General features: G+C 44.8%; 1 protein-coding gene across 2 annotated transcripts in view; it reads right to left on the reverse strand.

Moving 5' to 3' along the window:
- Nucleotides 1–22,698, reverse strand: part of SPRED3 (sprouty related EVH1 domain containing 3) — a 79,697-nt gene that overhangs the window by 29,321 nt on the left and 27,678 nt on the right. Inside the window, exons 1-2 of one of the 2 annotated variants that reach the window (XM_068250570.1) lie at nt 16,576–16,633; nt 6,504–6,672 (exon numbers count right to left, since the gene is read on the reverse strand). In XM_068250570.1, the coding sequence (XP_068106671.1) occupies nt 6,504–6,644 (141 nt within the window). In that variant the 5' untranslated portion in view covers nt 6,645–6,672; nt 16,576–16,633. Of the gene's footprint in view, nt 1–6,503; nt 6,673–16,575; nt 16,634–22,698 lie in introns of those variants that run through there. The other variant, XM_068250569.1, reaches the window with a different exon arrangement.

Consider the following 22,698-nt stretch of genomic DNA (forward strand, 5'->3'; position numbering starts at 1 on the left):
TTGTGAGCTCCTCTGAGGACAGTCAGAGACATGATTATGTACTCTGTATAGTGCTGCAGAAGATGTCGGTGCTATATAAGTGCATAATAATAATACGGTGGGACATTAGACTATGACTATAGTAGGATTCGATTGTCAGCTTCTCTGAGGATAGTCCATGACATGACTATGTACTCTGTAATGTGCTGCAGAAGATGTCAGTGCTATAAAAATAAATAATAATAATATGGTAGGACATTAGACTATGACTATGGTAGGATTAGAGTGTGAGCTCCTCTGAGGACAGTCAGTGACAGGACTATGTACTCTGTAAAGTGCTGCAGAAGATGTCAGTGCTATATAATAATAGTAATATGGTAAGACAATGGACTAGGATTATGGTAAAATTAGATAGTGAGCTCCTCTGAGGACAGTCAGTTATGTGACCATGTACTCTGTAATGTGCTGCAGAAGATGTCAGTGCTATAAAAATAAATAATAATAATATGGTAGGACATTAGACTATGACTATGGTAGGATTAGAGTGTGAGCTCCTCTGAGGACAGTCAGTGACAGGACTATGTACTCTGTAAAGTGCTGCAGAAGATGTCAGTGCTATATAATAATAGTAATATGGTAAGACAATGGACTAGGATTATGGTAAAATTAGATAGTGAGCTCCTCTGAGGACAGTCAGTTATGTGACCATGTACTCTGTAAAGTGCTACAGTCGATGTCACTGCTATATATTATTATTATTATTATTATTATTATTATTATTATTATTATTATAACTTAGTATTTACATAGTGCAGACATCTTCTGCAGTGCTGTACTGAGTATATTGTCTTGTCACTTAACTGTCCCTTAGAGGGACGCCCAATCTAATCCCTACTATAGTCATATGTCTATGTACAGTATAGTGTATGTATCATAGCCTATGGCCAATTTAGGGGAAAGTCAATTAACTTATCTGTATGTTTTTGGGATGTGGGAGAAAACCAGACTGCCCAGAGGAAAGCCATGCAAAGGCAGAACGTACAAACTCTGCGTAGATAGTGCCCTTGCTAGGATCGAACCAGGAACCTAGTGCTGCAAGGCGAGAGAGCTAACCACTACACCCCTGCGCTGCCCCGTAAATAAATACATAGAGTGAAGGGAAGCCTTAGGATCCCCTTGTAGCCTGATGTCTCCTGACAACACATTGTGGCCGTGCTTGCTTGGCTACTGCATGGCCACGCTCATAACAGAGGATGAGTGCGACACTGATCTGCAGGGGGCCCCGCTCAGCGACGGGGGACATTAGACCACCTCTAGTGACAGCTCATTACACCCCCAGTGACAGTTCATAGCCCCCAGACACAGCTTACCCCTACCCACAGTTTACTGACCCCCTGCACTATGAAGGCTAACCAGAAGACATTGTGGGGCTGTTTGTTTACAACAGCATTAAAATGACCCAGAGATCACGAATTTCAACTTTTTTTTTAACTTACCCGGGGATTCCCCCAGCCTCTTAAGAATGGATGCGTCCCTCGCCATCCTCCCGTTGCCCTCCGTTCAGCAGTAATCAGCCCCGGTAACTGGCTCAGTCGGCTCCAGTCTGAGTCAGCCGGGGTCTTCTGCACATGCACGGACCTTCTGCGCCTGCGCAGAAGACCCCATCTGACGTCACTGAGCCGAATACCGGAGCTGATTACCGCTAAATGGAGGACAGCGAGGGAGGCATCCATGCTTATGCGGCTGGAGGAAGCCCCGGGTAAGTAAAACAAAGTTGTAATTTGTGATCTCTGGGTCATATTAAAGCGGACCTCAACTCAGAACGTCCTCTCTGAAAGACAAGCAACAGCATAAGAACCTTTATATTGAACCTGAGATGAGAAGAGTCTCAGGTTCTATACTTACCTGGGGCTTTCTTAAACCCCGTTAGGGCTGCTCGTCCCTCGCAGTCTCCCTGGGTGACTCCTGTCACCTGCAGTTGTCCCAGAAAACATGGTCGAGTCACGCTCGATCGCACATGTGCAGCCCCACCAGGCGTGCTCCTGTACTTGTACTGTGCAAACGCAGATAGCTCACCTAACGGAGTATGACTCGGCCAGAACATTGTGGGTGGCAGGAATCACCCAGGGAGATGGCAAGGGATGAGCAGCCCTAATGCTGCTTAAGGAAGCCTCAGGTAAGTATTGTACCAAAAATGCTTCTCGTCTCTCGTACACTTTATACAACAATTACAGGTGATACAAATCTAAAAATAAATCTGCACAGTTTCTACTTCCTGAGTCATGGAAGCAGAAACAAATTGTTGACATCCTGTGCTTTCAAAAGAGCTTATCTGCGACCGCCATGGCAGTCAGGTGCAATTAGAAACAAATGAGGGGGAATTAAACAGGATATATATATATATATATATATATATATATATATATATATATATATATATATATATATATATATATATATATATATATATATATATATATATATATATATACTATGGTAGGGACTAGATTGTGAGCCCCCCTGAGGGATAGTTAGAGACAAGACAATGTACTCTGTACAGAGCTGCGGAAGATGATGTCTGCACTATATGAATACTAAATCATAATAATATATAAATTATATATATATATATATATATATATATATATATATATATATATATATATATATATATATATATAATACAGGATGCATTTCTCTGTTTTTTCCTTCTGACCTGTGCAAGAGTTCAGGTCCACTTTTTTGAATACATTTATTTTTTGCCTAGGATGCAGAGGCCGGCGGGCTTACCTTCAGGCTGCCTGCACTCAAGTTGCAGCCACTTGTTTGGGGGGCCGGGGGAAAGGGGGGAATGCACGCACACACCCGCAGGGCCAAGAGGGGGCACAGTCAGTGCCTCGGTCGGTCGTCTCCTCTAAAGGCATCCGGCGCCGGCTAGTCACGCTGCCTTCAGGCGGGGGGGGCGGAGTTAGAGGCGGCGCCGGTAATGCTGCACATATACACCCCGCACAACACTTCCTGATTCCACGCTCGCGTATTCCCTGTGCGGCTGCAGACATATTGCGTGCAGAGTTGTGCATGGCTTGCAGTGCAAGGTTTACACAGCGTCAGCGGGTGTGAGACAGTCAGGCAGTGAGGCAAAAAACAAACCGTGGAGAGGGGCGGGCCAGGCGATGTGGTCAATGTCGAGGAGGAGGTGGAGTGGGTGGGAGCTAGTGACAGGAAATGCAGTGAAGCAAACTGCTTTCCATGTCTATTGGCTGGGCGAGGGGGGCGGGCATAGAGGCGGCAGCACGTGGTGTAAACAAACCACGATACTGGATAAGACAGGACAGGAGAAGGCAGCGCAGCTGATAGTAGTAGCGGTGGTTAGCCGCAGTCTCCCATCACGGCAGCGCCTACCCCCTTTGATGCCGCTGCAAGCCGCTGCCTGTACCGCCTGTCGGTTAAGGCGCCCCTGCTTCCTCAGTATTATTAATGTGTGGTGGCTTATATAACACACCACAATAAGCAATCAACAGGTCTAAAGCTACGTACACACATATGACAACGATCGTTCGTTGTGAACGACGAACGACTTAAGCAAAAGTAGTTTTTAAAAGTGTGTAACGACCTGATCGTTTGTAAACGAACGATCCAGAACAACGTCACAAGTAGAATACAGGAAAATGCGTTTTTTCTGCGACAGGCTCACGTCTAGCCATTATTATATCTTCTGTACAGTGAAGATGTCACATACTGTTCCTGAAGGTGACATCATAGGAAGTTCCGCCTGCACGTAACGAACGGTTCACAACGTACATTACACTATAAAACTAACGTTACGTATATTACATTACAGTACGAGAACTCATACTGTAGGTATGTAGGTAGAGCATTTAGATAATACAGCGTTGAAAACACATTAAAAAAAACACTCTGTCTTGTTTTAATGTTCATTAAAATTACAATTATGGTATAATCATGGAGCAATTAAAGTGTCACAGGACACATTCATAGAAAGAACATTAAAACGAAAAGTTCTATGGAGATATAACGAAATGTGCATGTCTAGTACGATCGACCGTTCTCTAACAATGTACTAGTTTTGCAAACGATCGCCGTTTAAAAACATCCGCCAAGGCAGATCTATGTTTTTAACGATCTAGCTCGTCCATCGTTTGACTTAATGATTGTTGGTTTTTTTTTTAAAACGATCGTCATTTTAAATGATCGGGGAACGATCATTTCAAACGACTTTAGTCGCATGTGTGTATGCACCTTTACTTCCACCCATACAGACTGCGCACCTTCACAGTCTTCAGCTAGGTCTCCATTCATAGCAGGTATTAGGAAGTCTTAATAAGCAGCCAGACCTCTCCACATTTTCTGTCTGATCCATCCTTTCTAAACACACCAAACCCTTCCAATTTACTATTCAATCATGGCTATCATCCATCCACATCTCCTTTATTCCCACATTGTCTCTTTCCCTCGTCAGCAGCTCAAGTTTGCAATTTTTACCTATAAATGTCCGTACATACCCGTACATACGTGAAAGAAATCAGACTGCGATCTCTTGCTGAGAATGTGGACCCCTATGAGCTAGTACAGATGGAATTTTGTCATTTCACAAAATTGGCTAATTACATTTAAAATTTTAAATTTATGTTAACTTACAAGTAAAAGCATTAAAGGAACACTATGGTGAAAAATTGTAAAATGTAAAATATGTGCAAACATATACAAATAAGCAGTACGTTTTTTTCCAGAGTAAAATGAGCCATAAATTACTTTTCTCCTATGTTGCTGTCACTTACAGTAGGTAGTAGAAATCTGACAGAAGCGATATGTTTTGGACTAGTCCATCTCTTCATGGGGGATTCTCAGGGATTTATTTATTTTCAAAAGCACTTAGTGAATGGCAGTTGCTCTGTCCAACTGCCAAAAAACTGTGCAGCAAGCAGGGAAGCTGACCGGCATTGTTTAACCTCCTTGCCGGTTATCCCGAGCTCAGCTCGGGGTAACCTGCGCAGGAGGATATCTCAGGCCCCGCTGGGCCGATTTGCATAATTTTTTTTTTGTTACAAGCAGCTAGCACTTTGCTAGCTGCTTGTAACTTCCGATCGCCGCCGCTCGCCGCCGATCCGCCGCAATCCGCCGCGCCGAGTCGCTCCCCCCCGCCTCAGAGCCCTGCGCTGCCTGGCCAATCAGTGCCAGGCAGCGTTGAGGGGCGGATCGGGATTCCCTATGACGTCCCGACGTCCATGACGTCGGTGACGTCATCCCGCCCCGTCGCCATGGCGACCGGGGAAGCCCTGCAGGAAATCCCGTTCTCAACGGGATTCCCTGCATACTCTGATCGCCGAAGGCGATCGGAGTGGGTGGGGGGATGCCGCCGCTTAGCGGCTATCATGTAGCGAGCCCTTGGCTCGCTACATGATTTTAAAAAAAAAAATTTAAAAAATGTGCGGCGCTGCCTCCTTGCCGGATTTTTAAGACCGGCAAGGAGGTTAAATCCTTTTTAGGGAATATCTTTATAAAGAATAAAAGCCTTGCTGAGAACCCCCTATGAAGCGATGGACTAGTCCAAAACCTGTCGGTTCTGTCATTTCTACTACCTACTGTAAGTGACAGCAACATAGGAGAAAAGTAATTTATGGCTCATTTTACTCTGGAAAAAAATGTACTTCTTATTTGTTTATGTTTGCACATATTTTACATTTTACAATTTTTCGCCATAGTGCCCCTTTAATGAAATGAACACCTGGATTTAAAATGATCAACAATGTAATATGCTTGCATCATTGACTTTAGCTGGACTGATACAGCGTGTGCTGATTTCTGTTTGAAAGATAACGTGTTCCCAATGCTTCTGAAGAGTTCTGTCTCTAGTAGTGATGGGTCATTCGCGAACGAGCCGGCTCTAAGAGCCGGCTCTTTGCTGTGAATGACAAGAGCCGGCTCTCAGTTTTAAAAGAGCCGATGCCTCAGCCGCCCCACACAGCTCTGCTTTGCTGTGTAATAAAGGGCGCTGAGGCATGCTGGGAGATGTAGTCCTGTAGTTGCAGCTTGTAGGAGTGTATGGGGCGGAGCAGAGCAGTAGCAGGAGTGATTGCCCCAATCAGCGAAGCAGTCTGGAGTTGTCATGGAGACGGGGCGGGGCTTTTACTCCGATTCTGAGTGGTGTCCAGTGATATTTAATGAAGAGCCGATTGAGAGCCATAAGAGCCGGCTCTTTAATGGGAGCCGATTCAGAAGAGCCGATTCTCTGAGAAGAGCTGGAATTCCCATCACTAGTCTCTAGTCCCTTATTGTAAATTGTCACTCTGCACTCCTTTCCATTCTGCAGATCATGTCAAGGGTAATCAAAAGCCAGCAATAGGAGTAGCAGTCTTGTTTCTTACCACTAGGCCATAGTCAATAATGCAAGCATGTTGCATTCGTAATCATTTTAAGACATAAGTATATGTACACCAACACAGTAAAAGATATCTGTAGTTATAAAGAATTCTCTGAACAGAAAGTTGTAAACGGTTACATACAGCCTGGTCTCGCAGCCTTTCCCCTCGGATAAGGTAGTCTCGGTGAGAGGTGTCTGGTCGCCGCACCTTGCAGATCATGACGTGACTGAGACCTCCTCCTCCCATTGGCACCCAGCCCCCGCTAGAATCGTCTCTGGACATCACAACTGCTCGAACTCTGACGATGTAACTGCAGCAGCAATGGGGGAAAAAAATAATGTTCATTTGACATTTACAGTGGGAATGTTTAGAGCATACCTGAAGTGACATGTGATAGACATAGGTACATTTAATACTAGCCCTAGTAAGAAACAGTTTTAAAGAGAAACCATGACCAAGAATTGAACTTCATCCCAATCAGTAGCAGATACCCCCTTTTACATGAGAAATCTATTCCTTTTCACAAACAGACCATCAGGGGGCTCTGTATGGCTGATATTGTGGTGAAACCCCTACCACAGGAAACTCTGAGGACCGTGGTACTCCTGGCAGTTTCCTGTCTGTGAACCTTGTTGCATTGTGGGAAATAGCTGTTTACAGCTGTTTCCAACCGACAAAACAGAAAGCAGCAGCTACATCACCTGCCAGCAGTAAAAATGTCACCATGTGATAAATGTCAGAATGCAAATCAGAGATTTAAAAGATTTTACAATGGGCAAACACTGACTAAATCATTTATACATAATTATTGTAAAAATGAAGCACTTTTTTTTATTACATTATTTTCAATAGAGTTCCTCTTTAAAGTGCATCCGAGGTGAACTTTTATACATTGCATAATTGTGTTCCTTTCCTATTGTTTATAGGGCATTCCTCAAGCCAAATACTTTTTTTGTTTTTGTTTTAATACTCTAATTCCCTATAAACTAAAAAAGCCACGCCCACAGGTTTTCAGAGAGCCTTGGCAGTAGCAAGAGCTCATGGGAGCTCAGTCTGGGCAGGAGGAGGGGGGGGGGGGGGGGGTGTTACTAGCCATTGATTTCAGAGGCAGAGGGGAGGAGGGAGGAGGAGAGGGGAATAGGCTGATGGCTCAAGATACAGATAAGCCTGCCTATGTGTACTGTTTACAAACAACATGTCTGTTGTCATTGTATCACAGAAATAAATAATCATATTCTATTAAAACTGTTTGCAGCTAGATTTGCTGTATAAGCCATCTAAACTTTAGATAAGATATATAGACAAGTTATTTGTTATAGTTTTTCATCTCGGATCCACTTTAAGTCTCTTTCTGTTTTACAGTACAGCAAAAGTTAAACACTGTAGTTATCTATGCAAAAGAGCTTGTCAAAAAACTTGTCAAATTCAATCTATTTTCCAGAAAAGTAGATACAAGCTAAAATATCTGAGAAACGGTGAGATGAGATTTTAGTGCCAGAAAGTTCAAAGGGTCATTACTTCTCTTTCAGATTAAAGAGAACCTGAGGTGTGTTTAAAGAATGTTATCTGCATACAGAGGCTGGATCTGCCTATACAGCCCAGCCTCTGTTGCTATCCCAAACCCCACTAAGGTCCCCCTGCACTCTGCAATCCCTCATAAATCACAGCCGTGCTGTGAGGCTGTGTTTACATCTGTAGTGTCAGTCTCAGCTGCTCCCCCGCCTCCTGCATAGCTCCGGTCCCTGCCCCCGTCCCTTCCCTCCAATCAGCAGGGAGGGAAGGGATGCAGGCGGGGACTGGAGTTCTGCAGGAGGCGGGGAGAGCACCAGACTGACACTATAGAGATAAACACAGCCAGCTCTGACAAACTGTTTGTCAGCAGCGTGGCTGTGATTTATGAGGGATTGCAGAGTGCAGGGGGACCTTAGGGGGGTTTGGGATAGCAACAGAGGCTGGGCTGTATAGGCAGATCCAGCCTCTGTATGCAGATAATATTCTTCAAACCCACCTCGGGTTCTCTTTAAGAAGGCAGAAGGTGGATTCTAAGCAGCAACTGTGACAGTCTGATGAAATCTTAAAATTAAGTCCCTTAACCACTTGAGCACTGAGGGGTTTTTACCCATTTCGGACCAGAGCAATTTTCACCTGTCAGCGCTCCTCCCTTTCTTTTGCCAATAACTTAATCACTGCTAATCACAATTAAATGATCTATTTCTTGTTTTTTTGCCACCAATTTACTGTAGGCTTTCTTTGGGAGGTACAATATGCTAAGAATTATTTTATTGTAAATGCATTTTAATTGGAATAATAAGAAAAAAATTTAACAAAATCATTATTTCTCAGTTTTTTTTGCCATTATAGCTTTAAAATAAAACATTCTACTGTGGATAAAACCCACACATTTTATTTGCCCATTTGTCCCGGTTATTGCAACGTTTAAAATATTTCCCTAGTACAATGTATGGTGACAATATTTTATTTGGAAATAAAGGTGCATTTTATCAGTTATACGTCCATCACTAATTGCATATAATCCAAAGGTTGTGGATGGGCACTCCATCTGGTAAAGTCCGGGTGCCTGATACTGTGGCATAGGCAAAGCCACCTCCATATACAGCAAACAAATGTATCAGCACTCCCTTTTTCAGAAAGTACGCTCTTTATTGAGCCATATGTTTCCACAAAGAAAAGCCGACAATTGTTTTGAAACAATTTTCGGCTTTTCTTTGTGGAAACATATGGCTCAATAAAGAGTGTGTTTTCTGAAAAACGGAGTGCTGATACATTTGTCTGCCATCACTAATTACAAGCCCATAAATAATAGTAATATACCCTCTTGACATGCATATGAAAAAAGTTCAGTCCCTAAGGTAATTATTTATGTATTTCTTTTTTATGTCATTTTTTTTTTTATGCAGAAAAAAAAATATTTGGGTACTATGGGAGAGTATGGGAGGGAAGCAGTTAATTTTAAATGTAAGGGTTGGTATTTCTATTAAACAAAATGTATTTAGATGTAATTTTACTGTTTGGCCACAAGATGCATTATTTTCTATTCGCGTACGTAAGTATGTTTTTAGATACGTGAATAGGAAGTAATGTGTGGCACTGTAATTGATGCCAGCGTTCACTGACACGGGGACTTAGATCTCCCCGCTAACGGGCAGCGATGGGAGGGAGCAAGCGGCGGCCACCCGCCGCTGAAGACAACTATTCACGACCATGGGGCTTCAAGTGAAGTTTTCGTAGGCCGTGATTGTACTGCACATGGGGCAGTAAGTGATTAAACTTAAAACAAACATGTGTGACTCAGTTCTGTGTTACTTTAATGTTTTATTACACATAGAATTATCTCATAAGTTTATTTTCATTTCGGCAGCTGTAATACAATACAACTCAGTGAGAATTCACATGCGTCATCCACAAACATGTTCCCAAATCCTTAATATTACAACCGGGGCCGGTTCTAGACTTTTTTGCTGCCTGATGCAAACATGTGAGGATGCGCCCCCCCACCCAATTTGGAATGATCGCACAGCACCCAACAATTTACTCTGCTTCATTTAATGTTCTCACATGACATGCTGCAGCTCAACCAATAGCACACTGGCTGGCTGTGAGTCTGTGACAAACAAACAACTCACCCTCAGCTTCTCCATTCCTCCTCAGTCAGGACAGCAGTGCCACATCCTCCCTTCTGCTGCGCAAGTCAAATGAAACACTACTACTTTCCTGCCTCCCCCCTCCTCACTCACTGTCCGACTCCTCACACAGCACAACAAGCTGATTTTCCCCAATGATAACTTCTTCACCTAGCTTTCCTTCACCTCCTACTATAACGGCATGCACACAGTACAAACATGCTGCCCCTGTAATCTCTGTGCCTGATGCAAATGTTTCACCTTGCTTCATGAGAGAACCGGCCCTGATCGCAACGCATGGAAATGTACAATCTACTGTGAACGTTAACATGAAAGTCTATCAAGCCCATGGAGATCGCACACCATGCATGGTGAGTCCGAACAGACAGCACAAAAGCGCTTAATATTGCCATGCACAGACTACACACGGCAATATTACCCTTACTACTGGCACTGTGTATTGCGAGTTACGCTATTTGTGTTACCCAGAGGTACTCGACTAGCATGACCGTTACTATGGTTATGCGCATTACTATTGAGCATTACCATTAGTAGCACAAGTTACCTTAGCAACGGTCACGCTAGTTGAGTACCTCAGGTCGTCCTGATAGCGTAATTTGCGGTACTTGCTGCCAGTAGTAAGGGTAATATTGCTGTACGATATCTCTGCACAGCAATGTTATTGTGCTTTCGTGCATCAGGTCCATAGTGTGAACGAACCCTGATAGACTGACCTGCTGCGCAGATACTACTGAGTGTATACCAACAGCACCAAATACTGAATACTCCTAATCTCTAGAATCCCTAATCATGATAAAAAGCCACACAAACACACATCTAATGACCCAGTAGTAGCAGTAGAGTATTGTACCGTGTTAGCCATCAGCACAACCAATTTATTGACTGACTTTAAAGAATAATACTAAGCTTTCATGTATTCAGCCTTCTTCAGATTTGAGGATGGGCTTTCGCAGCAGGAGACCATCAAGAGTGCCTTTGGTATCACAGAAAAATAGGAAAAGATGACTGTTGTGGGCCCTTTCCATTGTGCTTGATCCGCTGATCGGTCTAAATCATGGTTTGAGGAACATTAATCAGAATTTACCCTGCTTCCATGGCCAGCCTAGTCCCCTGACCTCAATCCTATTGAGCACTTGTGGGACGAAGTTGAAAGATCACTTCAAAGCTTGGAAATGCCACCATCCAATCTGACAGAACTTAGAGCTGCCATTATGTCAGCATGGGCCAACATTCCTCAGCAACAGTATCAGCATCCTGTTGAGTCCATGCTAAGAAGAATATTGGCTGTGATCAGAGCTAGACATGGACCAACTCGTTATTAGAGGGTGTCTCTAATTTTTGGCCACTCAGTGTATAAATGATTACCTAAGATTGAGTCTGAATACAATAGATGTCGTCTTTGTTTATACCACAAGGAGATGCATACCTGTGTATGAGCCCCCAAACTTTCACATTGTTGGAGGTGACAGTGGAGTGGCTTGATCAGGTACTGGAATTAGGTTGTGTCTATTTTCATAAGAGAATTTCTTAGCTCCACCTGCAGGTAGCACCACCACAACATTCTTCAAAATCCTACCATAAAGCTAGACCTAAGCTAAAGGTGGCCATACACTGATAGATTTGCAGCAGATTCGACCATCAGATAGATTTCTGTCAGATGCCTGTCAGGTCGAATCTGACAGGAATGTATCTGATGTGTGCCACACACTAGGAACAGATTCCCAATAGATTTCAGAATGAAATCTATTGGAAATCTATTGAATATTGATCTAAATGCATTATTGCACCATTAGATCCAATGCAACTCTATAGGTGGCCATACACGTATAGATTTCCAGTAGATTCGACAATCAGATAGATTTCTAGCAGATGCCTGTTAGGTTGAATCTGACAGGAATGTATCTAATGTATGCCACACACTAGGAACAGATTTTCAATAGATTTCAGAATGAAATCTATTGGAAATCGATCTAAATGCATTATTGGACCATTAGATCCAATGCAACTCTGCCAGCAGCAGATCGACCTAGATTTTCCATCCTGTCAGATAGATCAAATTAATCGAAATTGATCGAAATTGGCCGCAAATTGATCGATCGATAGATTTGATAGAATCGATCGATGGCTGAAATCAACCAGTGTATGGGCCTCTTAAGGGCCATAGATCTCCTGTCAGCAGCAGATTGACCTAGATTTTCCACCCTGTCAGATAGATCAAATCAATCGAAATTGGACGCAAATCAATTGATCGGCCAATCGATCGTGCATTGATCAAAATCGAAAAAATGTCTTGGCTTGGCTTTGTTTAGTGTGTGTATGAAGCTTTAGGGCCTCAAAAGTGGCAGATGCAATTTTCTACAGGGTGTTTCTACAGGGCATTATGCCAGCGAATATTCACTAACCTGGCTGAATGGTCTGTATCAGCATTCAACAGCTGCGCATGCAGAAATTGAATTTTCAAGATTTAATAGAATAAGGACAGTAGGCATGGTGACTATATAAGTGAATTGATACAGAATAGCTTTGTTTGTGGGAAGGGGGGGGGGGGGGGGGGGATTTGGTCAAAATCCTGCCATCCATCTCAGGCTTGTCAGGTACTGTCTGTCTATGTAAAAATGTAGGCTTTGCTATGCCCATCTCAATGTACATCTATGTTGTCAAGTACTGCCTGTCTTTGCAACAATTGCCTATGCCATGTGTACCAAACCTATTCTGGGTACAACAACCATCGTACTTGGCAAATTAAGTCAATTCTGATTCTGATGCAACTATGGCTGCTGACTGACTTATTGGTATTCTGAATTGTCATTTGGAAAGCAGTAAGTTTGAACACATATTAGGTCCTGTGTCAGAGTTCACCACAGCTATGCCAGGGTAATTGTGCAATTCTGAGGCCCCATGTTTATACTCACCTAGGGCCTAATTTTAACTTAAAGCGGAATATAACCCAGAATTTCTTCTTTGCTCTAATAAATTATTCACAGCATATTATATACAACCAGCATTTTTTTTTACTAGAACATCATTCAAAGGGTTAACACAGGCTTTAGAACAGTGGTCCTCAAACTAAGGCCCGCGGGCCGAATGCGGCCCCCTGAGGCTCTTTTACCGGCCCCCACACACAAAATGTATTACTTATAGATGCGGTCAGCTACATCTTCAAATATTGATGATCCACATATAGAATAGCAGTGCTGGCACCACCCATCCACATGGAGGCCAGAAAGCAGTCATTCGCTGGTTTCCAATCAAATTCCACATCAGGTGACACTGCTGTCCAATTGGCCTGCAGGTTGTCACCTGGGTATGCTTCACTGCCTGGCCCGCAAAGACATTATTATTATTATTTATTGTATTTATAAAGCGCCAACATATTACGCAGCGCTGGACATTAATTTAGGTTACAGACAATATTTAGGTGTGACAAAAAGCAATATGACAATACAGGAATACAAGAAAACCAGATCACACAGCACAGTATGAGTACAAGGTAATGCTTAGTCAGTCACTGGATGGGAGCATGGAGTTAGGCAAGTTAGGTTCACTCAGATGCATAGCATGGGTGCACAGTAATGGAGGTGCATGATCAGGTAGGACACAAAAGGAGGAGGACCCTGCCCAAAGGCTTACAATCTAGAGGGAGAGGTAGGGACATGAGAGGTAGGGGACCAGAGTTCAGCTGTGGGTTTAGAGCAATTGTGAGGGGTGGTAGGCCAGAGTGAAAAGGTGAGTTTTGAGGGCCTTCTTGAAGGTGTTGAAGGAGGGGGCTGCCCTAATGGGTGGAGGTAGGGAGTTCCATAGTGTTGGAGCGCCTCTTGAGAAGTCTTGGAGGCGTGCATGGGACTGGGTGATGCGGGGGACGGTCAGGCGAAGTTCATTGGAGGAGCGGAGTGAGCGGCTAGGTGTGTATCTCTGAGTAAGATCAGAAATGTAGGTTGAACAGGTTTTGTGGACGGATTTGTAGGTCAGACACAAGCCAGTGGAGGGATTCACGGAGGGGAGCTGCCCTGGTGGAGCGATGGGAGGAGTGGATAATTCTGGCTGCCACATTCATGATGGACTGCAGTGGGGCTAGTCGGGTCATAGGGAGACCAGACAGAATGGCATTGCAGTAGTCGAGGCGGGAAATTGTGAGGGCATGGATGAGGAGTTTGGTGGTGGCAGAGGTCAGGAAAGGGAGAATCTTACAGATGTTACGAAGGTGGAAGTTGCAGGACTTTGTGAGGTTTTGGATGTGGGGAGTGAAGGAGAGTGCGGAGTCCAGGGTGACACCCAGACAGCGGGCTTGAGAGGTAGGGCGAATGGTAGTGTGGTTAACAGTGACCTGCACATCTGGGAGGTCCAGGGATGACCGGGGTGGGAAGATCATAAATTCCGTTTGGTCTAGATTTAGGCATCATTTTATGTATACTTCGGCCCCCCAGCAGTCTGAAGTATGTTGACCCGGCCCTCGACCCAAAATGTTTGGGGACCCCTGCTTTAGAAGAGTCAATGCCTTCAGAGCTGGCGCTTCAGAAAGTTAAACAATGTAATCTTGTGTTTACTTAAATGTATCAAGTGTGGAATGTGACACATTCTCTGACTGTGCAAGAGCTCCCGGACACAGAGAAAGAGGCAAACCATGTCTGCCTGAATGAATGAATGAATGAATAAAAGCAGTTATTAATAAAATGCAAAGTCAGCTCATAAAGCAAAAAACTGTACTTTTGGGAAGCTATAACTTATAAATGAATATAATAATACTTATGCACAAATGCAAATATGATAACCGTATGGCATATAAAAAGTAGGAAAACATGTTTTTATTGAATATTATGTCCGGGTTTTAGGCTGGTTTCGCAGTGGGATGTTAAAGTCCCACGTTACAGCAGCCAGTAACGCAGCCTAACTCACAGCACTGTAAAATCAATGTGCTGTTCACAGTGCACACGTTGCGTTACATAGTAACGCAGCACGTTTAAACAAAGTGCTGCATGCTGTACGTTATACTGGGCTAAGCAGCGTTAGACTGTTTGCACATGCTCAGTAATGTTGGAGGAGGAGGTCTCCCCTCCTCCACCGTGGCCAGCCACATGGCTAATTAATATTCACTGCGCTGTGGTGACTCATGGTGGGACTGTAGTGTTGTCCGGATCATGAACGAATCGTTCATTTGATCCGAATCTTTTTTCTGAGTCGAATCATCCAGATCATCACAATGAAAGATTCGGTTCACAGTGGATGTCGGTCTGGAAGAAACAGGAACATACAGAATGTACAGTGCAGTGAAAGTCCTGTCCTGCTAATCATGTCACCCACAGTGTTGCCAACTCATGCCTTTATTTACTGACACATATGAATTATACATGTTTCGTGGCTAGGTAGATGCAGGTAAGGCACTGATTATGTGTAAGTAGCCCCAGAACCTGTATAACTTAGATGTGTCAGTAATTAAAGGGATGAGTTGGCAACACTGGTCACCCAGTCTGCTTCCCTAGTAAAATGTTTCAAATGATTCGGTTCAAAGATCCGGATCTTTTCAATAATCCGAATCCTTAAAAAGATCCGGACTTCCTATCACTAACCTGGAGTGGCTGCTGTGAGAGCTGCATAACGCAGCTCAATCTGACGTCCAACTTCAACACCACCATGCGTTGCGTTAGGGGCACGTTATGCGACCATAACGTCCCCTAAAACGCAACATCTTGGTGGGAAAGTAGCCTTAAACCGCTTTAAACTAGCCCTGTGTGCAAGACAGATGGAAAAGGTCACTGCAAAAGCCTGTAGTTCCTGTGCAGAAAGTACAGATTCTGCCGTGAACAACAATATACAGTAGAGTCCTGGTTATCCAGAACTCAGCTAACCAGCAATCTCAACCAACCAGCACAAATCACCAGCAGTACTCACAGTGGTGAAGGCCAACTTCTTAGGCTGTTTGTGGGCTCTCCTTAGCATAAAGTTATCCTCTAAATGAAATAACATTTTTAATTTGAATATTCAATATTTTCTTCATTAAAGTGGACCTGTGAGTGTTTTTTTTCAATGAGCCAACTGTACGCCAACCGTCATACGCTTGACCCTGGGAGGAGGGGCAATGTAGATGCAGTTTAAAAGGGCACCAGACACATCTTGTTGAAAAGCGCACCGGCTATAATATTGGGCACCGGGCCACCCGCTATTTTAGAGGGCACCTTTGCTAACAGGACAACGGTGACAGGGTAAGCATCAGCAGGGGGTGGTGTTAAGGTTAGGCACCACAAGGGGGGGTTAAGGTTTAGGCACAACCAGAGGGGTCTTAGGGTTAGGCACCAGCAGGGGAGTTAGGGTTAGGCACAGCTAGGAGGGGAGGTTTAGGTTAGGCACCACCAGAGGGGTCTTAGGGTTATACACCACTGGGGGGGGTCTTAGGGTTAGGCATCGGTAGAGGGAGGGTTGGGTTAGATTTTAGTAAAATATTGGTTAATATTACCAATATTTTACTATAATTATTAGGTAGTCGAATATTAGTAATTTTACTGACATTCAACTTTCAGCTTTTGGGGAAAAGCTTATAATTAAAAATGAATACTTACCTGCCCAAAACAAATCTTTCTTCCAAGTATCCTCTAACTGCCACAGTACCTAACAGCCCACTAGTCCCTCTAACGCAGGGGTCAGGAAACTTTTTGGCTGAGAGAGCCATAAACGCCACATATTTTAAAATGTAATTCTATGAGAGCCATACAATATGTTTCAAACTGGGACAGTGTGCATGCGCAGCAGAGGGATCACGTTCCTGTTGCCATGGTGATGTGTATACAGTTGATCCGCCGGGCAGCGGAAGTGTCAGACACGTCTTCAGCTTCTCTTGGGTTTCAGCAACATCAGCAATTTCCCCGAGAGCCAGACAGGAGGAATACCGACTTTGTAGAACCTCGTGCCTGCATGAGACGCCGTCTCCTCCCGAAGCCCCCCCCCCTCTCCTCACTTCACCACAGATAGGACCTTCATCATACCACTAGCTGGGGCAGTATACCAGGACTTTGATTCCAACCCGGATAACATGCCCATCTGATCAGCATTGCAGCTTTGCACACCTCGGCTGCCAGCAATATTGCCAGCAACTTTGGACATTGCTAGTCGTGGCACTTTTGGAGCACTGCTACTAAGCATGGTATCTGGACTGTCACTAGCTACCAGAGGTGGATTCCTCAAGCTTCAGGACGTCTGCTGACTACGGAGTGGTGAGATACTGCGGAACTGCATACTTACTGACAGTCAGTGTGATGTTGTTGTGTATGGCCACGATGGATATGCCAAGTTACATCCTTGCATACTAATCCACTGCTTGCTTGCTGCTTCGCTTTTTTGCTTTTATTTGGATGCTAATCAGATGGTTTTGCTCTGGACTGCCCTGCTTTTTCTAGATTGTGAGCTCACTCACTCAGTTACTAAATCTGGCCAGTGGTGCGCTTGAGTGGTGTTGTATGGTGGGTTTGCGTGAGGAGGTGGCCATCTCATGGGTGGTTTTTAAAGTTGTAGGATAGTTATATAAGAATGTCTTAAAGTGAACCTAAAGCCGGTAAAAAAAAATGAGATTAACTCACCTGGGGCCTCCCTCAGCCCCCTGCAGCCGATCGGTGCCCTCGCAGCTCCGCTCCGATGTCCCAGGACCCGCCGGCGAGCACTTCCGGTTTCGCCGTCACTGGCCGACAGGCATGGGAACGCGAGTGATTGTTCGCGTTCCCAGCCTGTATATCGCCCCCTATGCTGCTATTGCGGCCAGGAGGACATCGGAGCGGAGCTGCGAGGGCACCTATCTCATTTTTTTTTACCGGCTTTAGGTTCACTTTAATATAATTTATACCTTTATAGATTCTTGTGGGAGTTTCCCTTTTCTTTTTAGTACAACTGGAAGCATGTGTAGAAACTAATTTCCTCTCCATTACATTGTGTATTTTGTAGGACGAGATCCTCACACTTTGGCCCAATAGACTGCCTGTCAAGTGACAGGCAGCCTATTGGGCCAATCAAAGTGCGGGGATCTCGTCCTACACAGTCATTTCACCAGACAGGGACAATTAGAGCGGTCCTGACGAAGCACCTATCTGTGGGGTGCGAAACAGCTGTCAACCTCTTCTCATGCTGACCCCTCTCTCTCCTGCTGCTCTGTTGCTGTGGATGTTCACATTTTAACTTTATACAAATAATGGTCTTTTAACTGGATGTGCCCAGCCGCTCCTATCTATACATTAACAGGGACAATTGGAGCAGCTGTTTGTTTTGGGGGAGCGCAAGTAAGTTAGTAGTGCATCCTACAGCAGTAGCGTACCTACTTTGAAAATTTTACTTGTGCTGCCACACTAAGCTGCGCTGCTTGAGTAGTGTAGCTTAGTGAATCAACCCCTACTGATTTGTCTGTGAGCCAGATGTAACTATCAAAAGAGCCACATCTGGCTCCCAAGCCATAGGTTCTCTACCCCTGCTCTAACGTGACATGCTTTCATGGCTTTTGACTGGTGCAGAGGGCAGGCAGAAGTACTGGGACTACCTGGCATGCCAGCCAGTTTCTACATGTGCCGTTCACAAAGACATCATGGAATGCATCCAATCACATGTCCAGGAAACACCTGGGGACAGAGGGGGCCATAGAGCAGCCTCATCACACATAAGGGCTGTTCAATGGCAACTACTGTGTTTGCAGAAACAGCATTCCTACACATGTGAGGAGAACTCCTCCTTGTGGAATGCATATGTCACTGCAATTCACAACTAAAATCTGAAGGTGTGAAGGGAGAAATGAATTGTACTTTTAGTTTGTGTAAAGTAATGAATGCGACACACTTAAAGAATAACTCCAGTGAAAATATTGTAATTAAAAAAAGTGCTTCATTTTTACAATAATTATGTATAAATTATTTAGTCAGTGTTTTTCCATTGTAAAATCTTTCCTCTCCCTCATTTACATTCTGACATTTATCACATGGTGACATTTTTACTGCTGGCAGGTGATGTCACTGGAAGGAGGAGATGCTGCTTGTCTTTTTGGTAGTTGGACCCAGCTGTAAACAGCTGTTATTTTCCACAATTTAACAAGGTTCACAGACAAGAAACTGTCAGCACCATGGTCCTTACATCCCACTGCGGGAGGGGTTTGACCACAATATCAGCCATACAGCGCCCCCTGATGATCCGTTTGTGAAAAGGAATAGATTTCTCATGTAAAAGGGGGTATCAGCTACTGATTGGGATGAAGTTCAATTCTTGGTCACGGTTTCTCTTTAAGGCTGGTTCACACTAGGACCGCAAAACCCAATTTTCTGTGCAAATTTTTGGTGATTGCGTTGCAACTCCCATCTGGGGGATAGAGAATGTCAACATAATTGCGTCTGAAATGCTGCATGCAGCGCATTTGTGGTTTGAAAAGTACCTGAGGAGTGGCAACGGGGGCAGATGGGACACAGAAGCATGTCCCCTGCTGCATGACATGCCTCTGTGTCCCCTCTCTCTGCCCCCCCCCCCTCCCCGAAATTGGCAACATGATTGTCCAATTCTCAAGGGGAAGGGAGGAGAGATACAGTATTCCCTGCTCCTCAAACGCCCACTGCGGGCATTCCTGCAGGCCTTTCCCAGTTGCCATTGGGCAGCTCTGCCTGTCCATGGCCGCTCCCCCATACTGCTCCCCGCCTCCCTGCACGTGAGACACACAGAGCAGCTCTTCCAGAGTCGTGGCCCCAGGGGTCACCGAATCGAAAGTCGGCTATAGCAGGCCACAGGAGCAGGGACTGTGGCTACCTGATCCACCCAGCCCCCCAGGTAACATTGATTTTTTTTTTTTAATTTAAATCCCCACCTCGGGTTTCCATTAAAGAAAAACATTTCTTTGTTACAGCTTACAGAACTCCTGCTATAAATCTGCAGTGTGTCTACTTCCTAGTTTCATGGAAGCAGAGAAAGGGTTAACCTCCTGTATCTATGTCAACCAAGACTGCTGAATTTCTGTGCTGACACAGCTGAGAGCACAAATTACACTTGTGGTTACTTTTAGTTGAGGGGGAATTAGACAAGCTCTCCTCTCTAAATACACACACGGTGGATTTTTGTGTTTTTCTTGTGTCCTGTAAATAGTTCAGGTCCACTTTAAATGGTCCCTTTGTACAGTGGCTTGCAAAAGTATTCGGCTCCTTTGAAGTTTTCCACATTTTGTCACATTACTGCCACAAACATGAACCAATTTTATTGGAATTCCACATGAAAGACCAATACAAAGTGGTGTACATGTGAGAAGTGGAACGAAAGTCATACATGATTCCAAACATTTTTTACAAAGAAATAACTGCAAAGTGGGATGTGCGTAATTATTCAGCCCCCCTGAGTCAATACTTTGTAGAACCACCTTTTGCTGCAATTACAGCTGCCAGTCTTTTAGGGTATGTCTCTCCCAGCTTTGCACATCTAGAGACTGAAATCCTTGCCCATTCTTCTTTGCAAAACAGCTCCAGCTCAGTCAGATTAGATGGACAGCATTTGTGAACAACAGTTTTCAGATCTTGCCACAGATTCTCGATTGGATTTAGATCTGGACTTTGACTGGGCCATTCTAACACATGGATATGTTTTGTTTTAAACCATTCCATTGTTGCCCTGGCTTTATGTTTAGGGTCGTTGTCCTGCTGGAAGGTGAACCTCTGCCCCAGTCTCAAGTCTTTTGCAGACTCCAAGAGGTTTTCTTCCAAGATTGCTGTAATGATCGGTGTTAGTAAGCAGAGAGAATCTGATTATTGGCGATCTGCAGTATCACCAATAATGCAGATATCACCTGATTATTGACGATCTGCAGAATCACCAATAATGCAAGTGTAACGAACCTCTGGATACTGAAGCAGAAATAATAACAATCAACAAGTACAATAAACAAGACTGTGGAAATATCCACCACACGGTGATTCCTCAGAGGTGTGGTTACCTCTGAATGGGAACCCCGTGTGTGAGATCCTCGGCCCAAGCGAAGATTGGGATCTCAGCTCCTGGCAGTAATCGTCTGCTAGGGCAGGCGTCTCGGAGAGGCAAGCCTCAGAGATTTCCCACCAGAGGGAGACGTTCCACTGGGGAAAAGAGAAAGGTCAGACAGGCAGAGGTTCGGCAACAGAGAGACGGTAGCAGTACAAGAGCAGAAGGCTGATTCAGAGTCCGTTAAACAGGCAGGGTCGGCAACTAAGAATCAGATAGGCAAAGGTACAAAATCGAGAAGAGGAGAGAGTAGTCAGGGATAGCCAAAGTCAAGACACAGATAAATATGCAATACAATCCTAGACTGAGGTGTGATGTCCTTGATATCAACACCAGGGAACTGAGCTAAGGTCTCAGCGTTTACACCTAAGTATTCACGACAGCAGACAGTGAGCAAATGACAACTGTGGGCTTAAATGCTGAAGCCCAGTTCCACCAGCCCGCCCAGGGGGCTGGAGCTGAAGTCAGCAAGTGATTGGCTGGCTAAGGTCAGCTGATCGCCGGATCAGCTGACCTGTCTCCTCCGAGAATAAAGATCCTGCCGCCTCGCGCGCGTGCGCATGACCCTCTGCCTCTGCATCACTGAGAGGCCAGGTCCCTGGTCAGCGCATGCCCGCACACGGAAGTCCGCCGGCTGAGCAGCGGGACCTGCCGCCATCCTGTCAGCCGCAGCGGAGCCCGCCCTGCTCTGCGCCGGCGGCTCCGTAGACGTTTCGAAAACCGCCGGCTGGGATGCGGAGGCCGCCGCCACGCTGCCCTGCGCGGCGGCGGCTCCGCTATTGCTTACAATTGCCCTGTATTTGGCTCCATCCATCTTCCCATCAATTCTGACCAGCTTCCCTGTCCCTGCTGAAGAGAAGCACCCTCAGAACATGATACTGCCACCACCATATTTGAAAGTGGGGATGGTGTGTTCAGAGTGATGTGCAGTATTAGTTTTCCGCCACACATAGTGTTTTGCATTTTGGCCAAAAAGTTCAGTTTTGGTCTCATCTGACCAGAGCACCTTCTTCCACATGTTTGCTGTATACTCCACATGGCTTGTGGCAAACTGCAAATGGGACTTCTTATGCTTTTCTGTTAACAATGGCTTTCTTCTTGCCACTCTTCCATAAAGGCCAATTTTGGGCAGTGCATGACTAATAGTTGTCCTATGGACAGATTGTCCCACCTGAGCTGTAGATCTTTGCAGTTCGTCCAGAGTCACCATGGGCCTCTTGACTGCATTTCTGATCAGCGCTCTCCTTTTTCGGCCTGTGAGTTTAGGTGGACGGCCTTGTCTTGGTAGGTTTACAGTTGTGCCATACTCCTTACTTTAACGGTTGGGTGTCGCAGCTCAGATGTCTGATTATTTGGTGATTTGCAGAATCGCCAATAATGCAGACGCTATACCTGATTATGTGTGATCTGCAGAATCACCAATAATACCAGTATAGCAATGCAAGGAGCTGAGTGTGTAGTGCTTGGTGTAACCGTAACTTTAATAGTTTGGCGAGACCTCACCAGAGGGGCTGTTAAGGTACTATCGGTATACTGACCGTGTGCTAGAGTACAATAACTTTAATAGTTTGGCGAGACCTCACCAGAGGGGCTGGTGAGGTACTGTCGGTACACTGACCGTGAGCTAGAGTACCAACCCCAGCAAGCTGGAGATACTAAGACTGAAGAGATAGAACCTCCTGAGGAGCGGGTGATTCAGACAGTAC

Source organism: Hyperolius riggenbachi, chromosome 8 (assembly GCF_040937935.1).
Source record: "Hyperolius riggenbachi isolate aHypRig1 chromosome 8, aHypRig1.pri, whole genome shotgun sequence".
In the NCBI taxonomy this organism is placed as follows: Eukaryota; Metazoa; Chordata; class Amphibia; order Anura; family Hyperoliidae; genus Hyperolius; species Hyperolius riggenbachi.